At 40.2% G+C, this 13233-nt stretch overlaps 1 protein-coding gene across 4 annotated transcripts in view; it reads right to left on the bottom strand.

The window, feature by feature from the left end:
* Window positions 1–225: 225 nt before the first annotated feature.
* The window catches only part of SNX10 (sorting nexin 10), a 36720-nt gene continuing 23712 nt past the window's right edge, over window positions 226–13233 (bottom strand). For all 4 annotated transcript variants that reach the window (XM_068674239.1, XM_068674240.1, XM_068674238.1 and 1 more), the window contains 4 exons: window positions 11560–11660; window positions 10789–10887; window positions 2889–3104; window positions 226–2451 (listed from right to left, as the gene is read on the bottom strand). In XM_068674239.1, coding sequence (XP_068530340.1) covers window positions 2373–2451; window positions 2889–3104; window positions 10789–10887; window positions 11560–11660 — 495 coding nt within the window. In that variant the 3' untranslated portion in view covers window positions 226–2372. The remainder of the gene's footprint in view (window positions 2452–2888; window positions 3105–10788; window positions 10888–11559; window positions 11661–13233) is intronic.

Here is a 13233-nt window from a genome sequence, read left to right as displayed (position 1 = left end):
AGCATTCATGTGCCCTTACATGCAGTTGATGCAAAAATAAATACTAGAACATAGAATGCTTTTCCTTCCCCTTTAAAAGGAAAAATTCCAGCACTACTAGCTATACAAACAACATCCAAAAGATAAATATTTAAACAAATTTATGTCAAAGGCAGGAAGAAAGTTCTGCTACAGTACTCTGGTTTTTGAGCAGTGACAAAGGAAATAACAGAATAACAACAGAGCTATTAGAAAACAAATATTTATTTCAGAAACATCTCCATTTGGAAAACACATGCCAGCACACAAACACAGATCAGCTCCTAGAATGGCACAAAAATAGCCCCAAAGGCTGGCCAGTCCTTGTGTTTCTGCAATGTGTGTCAGATACTGCGGACGTTGTAGCAGGGCAGCATTGTAAAGTGCATCGTTTAGCTCCATCTTTTAAAACAAAATAATCGTTAAAAATTTTAAAAAATAAAATAAAAAACACTACCCAAGTCCTGTGTTAAATAAAAGCATTAATATATTTCTCAGATACAATTCCAGGTTTTGGTTTTCACATTTTCCCCATCTTTTAAATAAATTTTCTAAACGATTTTTTTCTAGTAATTTACCACCTTAAAAAAAAATAATTGAGCAATCAAACCATCTCCGTGTGGCAGTAATAGCAATTTTTAAGCTACTTTTAGTGATAACTTGTTGCTTTAATTAAATGTTATCCCTTTTGCATTAAAATAGCTTTGCTGCTAACTCGCACACAAGCTGAGATGGTGAATAGATACATTTGTGCAATTCAATAAGACTAAGCAAAAAGAAACAGGGGTATTTATCTTACGAAAGTGCTACCATCAACAGAAAACAGTGGCTTAAAGCAGTTACCTAAGAGATGTTATCCTCAGGCTACTAAAACATGTTTCTAAAATTACACAAATTCCCAGCTGGATGCTTTAAAAAACCATGCCCACACATGCCTAGGCTACCCTTTATTAGGTGGCCATTTATTAATCTATTGTTGTTGTAATTCACGGGCTTAAAACGTTCCTTCTTCGAAAGGATCCACAGATTTCTAAAAAAACCATATGTATTTCTTAAAAAATATACGGATTTCCATTTTTAGGCTGGGTGCTGAAGTGTACGGGAGCTGTGCTGGGGCGGCCGGACCCCCTAGCTCTTTTTAATAGCAGTTAAATGTCAAATATAAATACAACACCACGGCGAAACATACTCCTTTGACAGAGCCCGGGACAAGACACTGCACAGCTGCTGTTAACAATAAAGAACAAAACTGACGTTTAATCAAAATAAGCGTTGGTGGTTGCAACGTTGTGCTCGAGCCTGCCTTTTGTTTGTGGGGGGAAAAAAAAAAATCAGCATCGCAACGTGCTAACTACAGCGACAATGCAAGCAGCAGCTCCAGTTATTCCCAAGGACTGGAGGCCCACGTTTGTACAGCACGTTACAGCTGCACGAGGATCATCATCATCATCTCGGGGTGGCAGAGAGCCTCCATCTGAGCCGCCGAACTACAACATCCCTCCTGACATCTTCGTGGAGGTGCCCGGAGTTAAAGCGCGTCGGGCGGAACCCTGGCCCTCGTGTAGCCAGTGGAAAATTCAGCCGCTGGTCTTAATGGACTTCATCCAAGATTTTTCACTGGGAATGAGTATCCATGATTTCCCTGGGAACTGAGAATCTTCACCAACCCCAGAAATGATGTCATTTTTATTAACATTTCCAACTTCTAAGCAACCGTACTCAAGAATTTTGGCCTCCAGTTCTCATACGCGATAAAACCAGGCCTTCCATAAACATTACAGAAAGACCCGAGGAAGATATATTTATATCTCAAATTGTCAGCAGCATATAGTTTGTACAAATGTTGTTTTGCTGATGTTGCTGAGCTACTTGAAAAAGTTAATACCTTGTGGGGTATGTAATTTCATCACCAATGTCAAATGACTTCTAAAGATGAAACTTCTCTGTTGCAAATTACAAAAAGATGCTTTGAATATATTTGATATGACCAACTTTCAAGCTGAGGAATTAAGTTATCTTTATTTTTCCAGATCTAAGACATGCACTCACTATGAGAAATATTTTCACAGCCGTGTCAGTCAATGGAACATGACTGACCCAATATTGAGATTTTAACAGTTACAGAAAGCTAAATGTAATAGGTAACACGTAGACCTGAATCGACGCACATAATAAATCAAAGGAATAACATCAAGGTCTGTTTGGAAAATTCTCTAAGGACATATGGTTGTATTGGCAACGAGTCCTTTAGGTACGTGTTACTAATAAGTTGCATTTACGTGGCATACGTAACTTGGAAATACATCAGAAACTACTCTGTGCTGTCCTTGGGATAGGAATACAGAAATGATTTTTCATGATTCTTCAGAAGCTGGGTTTGCTTTACATCCACAAGAAATGCTGTCATCACTAGGTCCAAGCCCGGAGGATGAACTGCAGAAAAGGGGAGAGGGAAAAAAAAAAAAGAAAAAAAAAGGAGGAAATTGGTTTTCACAACACACTCAAAGCCTGAGTAACAGAGGAGAACTTTAATTATCTCCAGTCACAAAGAGAGACAGGAAATTTGGACTTTTAATTAGCCATTTGGAGTGCAGTTGGATATTTTTTTTAGCAAGATAATTTAAACGCGAATAATTCAAGTCTGACTAAATGAAATTCACATAATCAGAATGCAGATAATTGAATTTCTACTGCATTCATTAATTCAGTGTGGAGGTGTGTGTGAAGACTTCTATGATGAGCTGTCACAGCTCAATAAAATCTCAGTCAATTAATTTTTTCATTATCTTAGTATTACATCAACAAAAAAGTGAAGCATGCGCGTGTGTATGTATATATAATCTCAGAAAGTAAGGAAATACAGAAATCACCTCTCCGAATCGGAGTCTGCATCGTTTTTCCCTTTTTTTCCCTCCTCATCTTCTATAGGAAAACGTCTGTTCAAAGAGGCAAACTTATGAATTGCATCAGCGACAGAATATTTGGTCTGTCCGCATACACAAGCTTCCATATCTTCTGGGCTTAGCTGAGTCTGTAGGAAGAGGTGAAGCCTACTGTCTGAAAGCAATAATGCATTCTGTAGAATCCTGGAAAAAAAAAGAAAAATAAAAGCGAAATGTTTTTATAGAGATACACACACGCATTCTGAAGCATTTTACCAGAACAAATTCTAACTGATGTCGTACTGTTAAGTTTTTATATGAATCCTAAATCAGTTGCAGAAGGTAATGAACATATTAAAATGATTAGGTGTGTGTTACTTGCTTACTACGTTATTTGGAGTTTTAGGTGAGTAAAAACACGAGGCTAATAGTTAAGCACATCTGCTATAAGAATAACTTCAAGGACATTTCTCCCATTTAACCATCTGTTATTACCACATGGATCAATTAATGATTTTTAGGCAGTTGGAGGTATATACTCTTATGAAAATTTGCTCTCTGATTGATAACTGTCTATATACATTTTAAAATGGCTAAGCTTTTCTTTTTTCTTTGGTGGGGGAAAGAAGTGTGTACAGAGAGAGGACTTCAGACACACGCAGTGCCAGGACTTTGAAATACCTGTAAACAACAGAGCTGACACTCGCCAAAATCTGTTTACACTTTTACAGATACACACGTTTAAGCTAGAGTGAAAATGCTGATACTGAACGCTATTTTAAATGCACCTATAAACTGTTTTCAGGGAACCTTGAATACTATTTCATTCTAGCTATGCTTTTCAAAAGTCCATTTTCATATTTGGTTTATATATATTCCATGCCAAGTCTTCAAATACATTTAGCACAGAGCATTTAAACACAGTACGAGTGAAGAAAGAACAACACATTCCAGTAACACAAAGTTGTAGAGGTACTTTTACAAGGAGGAGAACTGCAGATCATTATCACTATTTTGAAAAAAATAATGCAACCTTCCTGCAGCATTTATCTACCGAAGGAATTCTTCAATACATATGTCTCAGATTATATAACAAGTGACTTTTTGCTTACGTGTACACGTAATTTTTTTTTATTCGTATGACTAAAAGTCATCAGAGCCTATAACCATGCCAAATAATTCTCCATGAAAATTACTTAAATATCTTTAAGCAAACCATAACTATTAGAGTCATTATTTACCTATTTCTACCCACTTAGGTTACAAGTAGTTACCCAAAAAAAGTCATCACACCATGCAAGAGGAAACAAGAAATGACATTAATGCAAGAAGTAGTAAAAGCAGTAAGAAATTGTGCATTTGATAGGTACTCCAACTAAAATGAAATGTATAACTGATTAGTTCCTTCTATCAAAAAAGATTAATGATGTGCTTGGACTGTAACATTTTAAAATACAAATACATTCTGAAATCCAGGCTCTAAAGTAGCCAACATTACAACAACATTTAATTAATATACTAAAAAATGTCTGACTTTATCTAAGCCTATAAAATTCTGTCAAATCAAAATAAATAATAAGAGATATCTAACTGAAAACGTAGGATATTTCTGTACTCACATTTGCCTAGGAAAACACACACACACTCCCAGCCAAATAATTCAAACTTTGTTATCTTCCAATGAGTCTAATGATCTACCAGGTGCATGTAAAATTCAGTCTCAGAAGGACCAGATTTTGCTAAAACTCAAACACATTTTCATACCCCCATAGTCTTTTTAATCCTATATAAAGTCTCGCAATTTTACTTTAAAATAAATATAGCAAATAGAGTATACCTCCGTGAAATCAATGCATGCAGTGTTTAAATACACTGAAAAACGTCTTAGCAGTCAAAGAAGCAACCAAACGCTAAGTAAAAATGATCCAAAGCACAGAATTTACAAGTCTACACACCTTGACAGCAACAGCCTCATGAATAGTTTGGAAAGTCATCATTCACTGGCCACTAAGAGAGGATCTCAGCCTTGACTCTTGATAAACATAAATTCCCAAAGACGACAAACATTGCGACAAAAAGTAAAAGACAAAATAACCATCCCACACAATAAATCCATGCTTATAGTTTATGCTCTTGCAGGAGTAAATTTTCTCCTCCCTCTCTTCCTCCTCTTAAAAAAAAAAGAAAAAAAAAAGTATAAAAAAATAACATCTTGGAGCTTACTCTGGAGTAACTATGAGTTACCAGTTTTCCCAGGCTTGGGAGCACAGCGAGGGGATGCACATTGCTGCAATTCTAACATTTGCGTGTCTAATACAAAGTAACACAGCAAAAGCCAAGATATTAAATTCTGCCCATGGCATTCAGTTTCACAGATTTTCCTCTTCCTCTACCTTCAAAAGTTTCCTGCCAACCAGCGAAAACACGAGTAACTAACTGCTCATGAGATTACACCACACTTACAGCTTTGTTGCTGCTTGAAATGTATTTTATTTTCTTTATAAAATAATGGGTAATCTTTAAAATTGATTTTAGATGGTTTGAGGCATTACACCAGAGAAGTAATGAGCACTAATGTCAATGATATTGGACACAAATTCATTTTAGCTTTATTTCATGTCCAGTACAATTCTGCTAAGCCTTGAACTGCTAAAGCCCTGTTATTAACTCAGCGGTAACCTAACACAGGGAACAGCAAACAAAAGTGATAAGAGTACAGACTGATCAGGACCTCAAGGCTACCGTCCTTTTTCTGCAGCTATAATTCAATTTCCAATTTTACTTTACATTGGACTCATTATTTCACAGTCATTTTCTTCTCTGCTTCACAGTGCCATCTGGAGGTGGAAAGAGTGAAGGGAAACCGAGGGGATGAAATTCAATGTGCACAAGGCTAATCCCACATGCGCGTTTTGGGGGCGGGCTGGAGGATACCAAACACACAAAGCATTCTGCAACGCATTTAAAGCCCTCCTGCAAGCAAATATACCCACACCTTTCACCCAGTCGCATACCCTTGAAACGTTTCTTCCTTCTTTTAATTAAAAAATAACTTCTGCTTCCCCCCCTCACCTGAACCAACAGGTTGGATCGCTTTTTAATTGCATCCTTCAAGCGATCAACATGAAAAATAAATGCTGTGCTATCCGTAAGGGTTACATTTTCCTGTTGGAAATGCTCCCGTTGCAAGGAAACGACCACACGTTTGTCACCAGATGCTGTGGTGGCATTAAGTGCTGGTACAGCAGTCGCCCTTCAGGGCCTTCGCTGTCCCAGGGACACGTTGCGGGAGCTGGTGGGAAAAGCAGGTTTGGCTCCAAGGCCTTCAAAATGAAGGAGGCAGGAGAAAAGGCTGAATGCCCTGATGTTACTACACAGATACACGTGTGTGGTGTGAACTCAACCAGTAGCAGAGTGTCAGTGCCGAGCCGCAGTCGCAGTGAGTGGCGTCGCTTCTCCCCGCAGCCGTGCTGATGCAGGAGTCACGGCTCCCTCTGCTAACTCCTACAAGCTGCCTGGCCGCGATCAAGGGAACAGCAGACTTTCTATGCATGCCTAGAATAAGAATGCAAGGCTAAATCCTGCAAGTCTTCATCACATCAGTAGTCATTACTTGTCAGAGATCTCACTCCTCTCTGCCAGATTGCTCACATGCATAATGACTGCTTATGTGATTAAGGGGGCTGCAGGATAAGGCTCTACGTTTGAATTACAGATAATAAAATCATTTTTTATTCGTGGCCATGCGGATCTCTGTTTGTAAGCTTTCAGTAAACGCCCGTGATCTCTAGACCTTTAAAGAAGAAGGGCAGAAAAGGCGACTTTCCAACCCGAAGAAATAATGTCATTTTTGAGGAAACGCCGGGCAGTACACGAGGAGCATTTCTCCCTCCCCATGTTACAGCAGAGCATTTACAAAAGACAAAACATGTGCTTTGTCTTATTTGGACGGGGTCCAAAATCTGGTTTTCTTCAACATGATTTTATTAGGTATATTATACACTGCTCTGCTGGAGGAGAGCAACATATGGCCGAACAGTACAACTTAATCCTAACTAAAGATTTCCTGTATCTACTGTAACCTAATACAATGACAGATGCACACTTGTATGTGTGTGGAAGGTTAACACTCCGATTTTGTTTTCAACAAATTTACTCTGCCCATTTACATCATATCACGAGGGAAAGGGGAAAATAAAACTTGAGAGACAGCAGATCACAGCCTGGGCTGTGGTGCCCTCTATTGAACATCCGCTCAGCCTCTCGCAGCGAGCGCAGGGCTCCGCAGTAAACAAAGCTTCATTTCCTCCTTTTAAAAAGCCTACTGTGTCTCCTCATTCATTTTTTATAACAGAGGAAATGTTACTGATAGCAAGCAACTGTGAAGCAACTGTTTAGGATCTGATAATGAATACATTTAGGAATTAACCGACACATGCCTGCAAAGCATTATTCACTTCAATGGATTTGCTTCCCTCGCCAGAGAGGAAATAGTTTCAAGGTTTTGCTCAGAACAGCTCCACTGGAAAGAGGCGGCCACCATCCACTGGAGGAAATCCTACCTGCCCCACGGCCACCAGTGCTGCTGCCTGTTCTGCGCTGATGAAGGAGCCTCTAAGGCCCTGGCAGGCTGCGATCCATCCTCCTCGGAGCCAGTCTCCCACTTTCCACATCTGCCTGTCCCCATGGGGACTTCTCAACACCTACACCAGTTTCTGCTTGTGGGACTGCAGGAAATCTAAATCCCAAAGTTAAACCTGTGCAGCTAAACAGGGCTGAAAGCAAACGGGATCTTACAGAACCCAGTATTGTAAGATAGTTTTAATTTTGACCTCCAGTTTAAGAATAAGCTTTTCCAGTGAATCTATCCTCAAATCCATGAGGATACCTACCAGAAAAAACACACATCATTTTCCTTATTCTTACAAAGTAATTCATAATTGAAAATGGGCTGGCTGGCTTCCGTTAATGCAAATGGGTTTTTGAAATATTAAATTATGCCCAGACAAGAAGTAAGCCTTACAGCTCTTCATCATTCAGAGATAATAACCTATAAGACAAGCAGGTCCGACCCTGTATTTGTGTGGTAAAGCCAAACCAAAACTCAAAACCCACTTCCAGGCTTCACCAAACTCTAAGGCTTTGGTTTGGTTTCCAGCTGTCGGCATGCTCTGCATGAAGAAGCTACAAAAAGGCCCTTTCTAAGTGCCTCACCGTGCTACCTAGTTCTGTGAAGGAGGACAAGAGGACTCTATAGCTGCCTACATACAGGTGATGTGAAGGTGTTCCCAGGATAAAAGACAGGAACTGACACTTCTGGCATGTGGCTACCGTCCTGGCAGAGGCTGCAGCAACCTTCTCACACTGAGCAACGGGCAGGAACAGAAAAGGGTTTAAAATCTGAACTCCTTTGTCAGGTATGGCTCGGATCCTGATGCTCTCACAGCGTACTGAATATAGCTTGGGTTCCTGTATCACCTTGACAGATACACATAGGTTAGGATCCAATTCCTTCCCTCTGTCACAAAGAAATATCAGCGAAGGCTGTGAGCTTGTGCACGATGACTGCTGCCACGGCTGGGGGGAATGAGGCACTCAGTTTTGTGGTCCTGAGCCATGCAACTGTGTCCTGGCTCCTTTCCCACTCCCTTCCCAATATACCAGGGAGGTCCTGCCTTCCCCTGTCGCTGCCACACCAGAGAACTTGTAGCATCCATACCCGGACTTCATGTAAAATCAAGTCTGTCTATATGTTTTTATATACACTTCTTTTTTCTTCTGCCTTTGCATAAGCTATAAATATACACTCTCTATATAAACTGCCAATATGTAAAGGCAGAAGTGGGATGGTGTCAGCAGTATTAGCTGGAGCAAGTCCAAAATCAGCAGTGATCACATGCAAGATTTAAAGACAATGTGCTCGTCCATGAGTTCCACAAGAGAAAGAAATCACAACCTTTGGTTCAGACTTATTAAAAAAAAAAAAAAAAAAAAAAGCATCATGGCAGCCTAGTTCAGCCACTAAAAAGATGCCTTCTATAAATAGCAGTACATCAGACATGCCAGCCAGCAGAGGGCAATGGTACGGCACATAATTTGCCAAGCCAATTCATCACAACACAACTGTATCTCTGAAAATTCCTTCCAACTATTCCCCCGGGCTGAGAGAAAAGCCGACACCTTTCCAAATGGCATCCAAGTTCAAACATTTAAATCATCCCCTTACGACAGAGATGCCTCTTTTCTCACTCCTGGACTAAGAGCAGCAAGGTAACATGCTCAACGCGCTGTCATTTTCTCCTGTCAGTACCCATTTAAGACACAGACATCCACAAAATTGGAGAGTGATGATCTGTTTTTAGAGAATCTACCTCTGTGTCTTGTCTTCTGAAGCAGTGACAGCAGCTGTAAATATTTCTGATGCTGCAGTATTGTCTCGTGTTAACAGATGAGCCTCTTCACTATTTTAATATGTGAGTGATTTTGAAAACACGCTGCTCTGTGGGGCAACACACCTAAGGCTGTGTAAGCACAGCTAAAAATTGCTCAGACACAGGGACATGAACTACCTGTGGTCTGACTGGCCATTAGTGCTATCTCCCCTGGAAGCACCATCACTAGTTCACTGTTTTTCTCTTGTGAGGTGAAGAATTAAACACTAATCCTTTTCTGCTTTCCTTTCCCCATCTTGTAAGTCCTCAACCAGCATGTAGTGACCATCCCTTTGGCACAGATCCTGTATATAACTGTACACAGAAATATTCCTGCAGCTCCCACAATGGCTAGCTCCTCCTGCCTTCAGTTATTTAGCCTAACATACATGCCTTAGGATCAATCATTTATCGTCTGTTAGGGAAACCTATAATTATAACATACTGAGTGGAAAAACAGTGGTCCAGTATTCCCCCTGCCCCCTGACCACAAGACCTAAAACCTACTTAAATGATTATTTTTTCCTTTGCTTACACAGTTCTGATTCATGGAAACACTGATAATAAAAGAAGACGAATGTCTCTGTTCTGTTTTACCATGCCCTTAACCCAAACAGTGGCTAAAGTCAACCTCCAAACTTGCTCACAGTTCTGCCAGAGAAACTCTGAACAGATCTGCACTCATAGCAGCAGTGGCAGGATATTAAGAGAATGGCAGAGAAAGCAGAAGATTACACCGACAAGGTCTCTGCCACTGCATATGATAAAGGGCTTACAGCATTGCAGTACTAAAACTAACACTGTGCCTCCTTGTAACTCAAGTCAGAGGCTAGCTAAGACTGCACTGCTCCTTTACACTACCCCTTTACATAACCACACAGATGAATGATCTTATACAGACTGCAGCTGTAGTGAAAATTATCACAGCTGCTAGAGCTTGTTTATGTCAGTGGGACTGGTAAACATGGTAATTGGAATTATAAGAAGTGTATGTGTTAGGAGATCTCATTGTAGAACTTACCCAAGCCCCCAGTGTTTTAGCCCACAGGGTTCATTAGAAAGGTGTTCATTTTCCATGAATATCAAGATGGAAAGAAGTCTATTTCTTTTATAAGAACATCTAGTTCTTTCTTGGAAGCTATAAATAGACATCACTATGAAAGACCTCTCAACCTTAGTACTGAATCACAATTCAATATAAATCCAAAGCTATTAATTTTAATCAGTCAATGAAACACAATGGAAAAGCCCAAGTTGAGGTTTCCGTGCAACCAGCAGAGCTGAAGGCATGTATGTGAAATATGACTTTGTGCACATAAAGCAAAAAATAAAACCAAATGAGTTGCCTATCTAGACGACCACAAGGTGGCTCTCACGCACCGGAGATGAGTTATGTTCAATCGGAAAATTGATGACATCATAAAAATGCCAACATCTCTGCGATAAGCTGTACTTACTTTTCCAGGAATTCTTGCAGACCCTGCCGACGATGGTCCACGTGATGCGGATTGTTCATATTGAAAAAGGGAGTTTTAGATGGCAGTTCGGGTAACTGTCTTTATAAACAACAAGCAAACACACAGTTAAAACCAAAACCGAAACAGCGGAGAAAAATGCTGCAAGAAAATGCCAACCCCAAGCATTTGAAATTCATGAGCCATGTTCCAGAAGCTCAGGAAACTGAATTTGAGAATGCACGGTTAAGAAAATGGGGGGCTTCTGACACACCTCGAAAAGAAAAATAACTCATGTTTTTCTGGTCCAGTTGTTAGGCCTGCAGGCATGCCTGGTTAGGTCATTTATGGCTCTTGGAGAACCTAACCACATCCTAGGTACACTTGTGCTGTTGTTACCAGTCAGTTTAAGCAGAACAACCTCAGCTCAACATGGCCTAGGAGTCTGCCTTGCCCAGATTGTCCTTTCTGCTACCTGTATGTAGCAAAAGGAAAAACAGCAGCTCAGATCTGTTAGAAATTAAAACAGGGACTCACCAAACAAAGGCCATCAGTACAAATCACTTTTTCTGGATTTAAAGCAGAGAAAATGCCTTGTACAGAATAAACTTGAATGACTGCAAGGATGTACTTGTACAAATGCAGGATACTTCCTAGTTCTCATTTTTACTGTTCTCAGAATTAAGGTAAAACAATGCTCCTCTTTTCACGTGTTACTGACAGATGGTTAAGCAGATATCTAATGAAACAAACCAATCATAAAAAGTTGCTCACATGAGCACAGCATTGCTCTGAAGCCTCTGCCGAAGCCAAACAAATTCTCGAAAGCGTCGTCTAACACAGGATGTTTTCCTTGTGAAGCACATACTGTTTGTCTGTTGAGAAATTGAAAAAGAAAGGTTACTTGTAAAGCAGCTTAACTTGACATGCAGGCATGATATCAAAGAACATCTGAGATGCTAACCTTTGACACACCAATGGAAAGTTTGATAATTAATTCAATTTAGGTTAAGGACTATGCTTTAGCTCAGACAGGACTGATGACAGTTTCTACAGTTTCTCAGTGAATTTTTTTTTCCTTTTTTAAAGGAAGAGATAAGGATCATGGCACAACTTGCAGTAACAAGAAAAAAATCTCAGAAAGAAAAATTTTAGTAGACAATGCCAAACTTTGCTAGAAAAAAAAAAGAAAAACATATTTAGTTTTCTAGCTAAAATCCTGCAAACAGCTGTTCTGACAGTGCATGATCCTCCTTAAATCTGAACTGACATAACTCCTTTCTGCAAGCAGCAGCATTTGGAAACTTTCCCACAGAACACTACTACTCCACTAGAAAACGCCAATTCATCAAAAGAGAAACAATTCATGGAAATGAGATGCTTTTTCCAACTTTTCCGATGGAGCATACATTTAGGCGAAACCCAGCCTCCCAGACAGGACTCCATTATAAAATTGCCTGCAGTCCAGCCAGCCCTCAAGAGCCTGCCAGGAGCCACAGCTCTTCCACAGGCACACGATGCAGATTGTGCAGGGCCCAAAGGTGCCAGCTTTCCAGAATAGATCCTGGCTACCTCACAGCTTAAGAAGCCAAATACTGCAGGAGCTGGGCAGAAGGGGTATCCGGCTGTTCTAAGAACCTGGCAGATGCAAGACTTTGAACCCAGCTAGTAACCAGGGTGGTAGGACTGACCCAGGCTTGGTCTCTGAAAGTCCTGGCAGCGTTCTGGTAGGAGATGTTGCCTGTCAGCTTCTGGGATGCTCAGCACTGAGTCACATAACAGCACGTCTGAGTGACTTTACCCCAACTTAGCAGTTGCTGAGAAAGATGGCAATACGCTTCTATTGAGAAACACCAACGTCTACCCCACCCACCACCAAATCTACAGAATGTCTCTTTAGCAGAAGCCAACAATATAATTGCTTTCGTATCAGTACTTACACCACGCTGCAGAAGTTTAACAGCTGATTGCCGCACAGGGTGAAAGTACTTGTCTTGATAGATATTGAACAAGCAATCATTTGACTGTTTGCTCACATTACACCAAGTGTTTAGCTTTCCCACACAGAAGGGAAATTCTGTTTGCCTCGTGCCAAACCATCAACTATGTAACTTGGTGCTTTCCAACTCTTTGCTGGAGAGCTGATGCACTTCAGAAAATTTATTTACATTCTAGTTAAAAACCCTGGATCTAAATTTAGGAAATTAGGATAACTCCTTCCATGTATCACCCACCAAATGACAACAATCAACAAAATAAAATGATGTACAGGACAGATTTAAGACAAAAGAAAACCATGACTCTAAGTGCACTCCATTAACATACGGTGGACTACAATTATGAACCTGAATGTACTTAATTGACATACACCATCACCACTAAGGTGGTATAACATGAATATCAAGGTATGATGAAAACAAATACATTGGATCACCAAGTAACTTGGCA

The sequence above is a fragment of the Anas acuta genome, chromosome 2 (genome assembly GCF_963932015.1).
Source record: "Anas acuta chromosome 2, bAnaAcu1.1, whole genome shotgun sequence".
In the NCBI taxonomy this organism is placed as follows: domain Eukaryota; kingdom Metazoa; phylum Chordata; class Aves; order Anseriformes; family Anatidae; genus Anas; species Anas acuta.
This window is presented reverse-complemented; position numbering and strand designations above follow the sequence as displayed.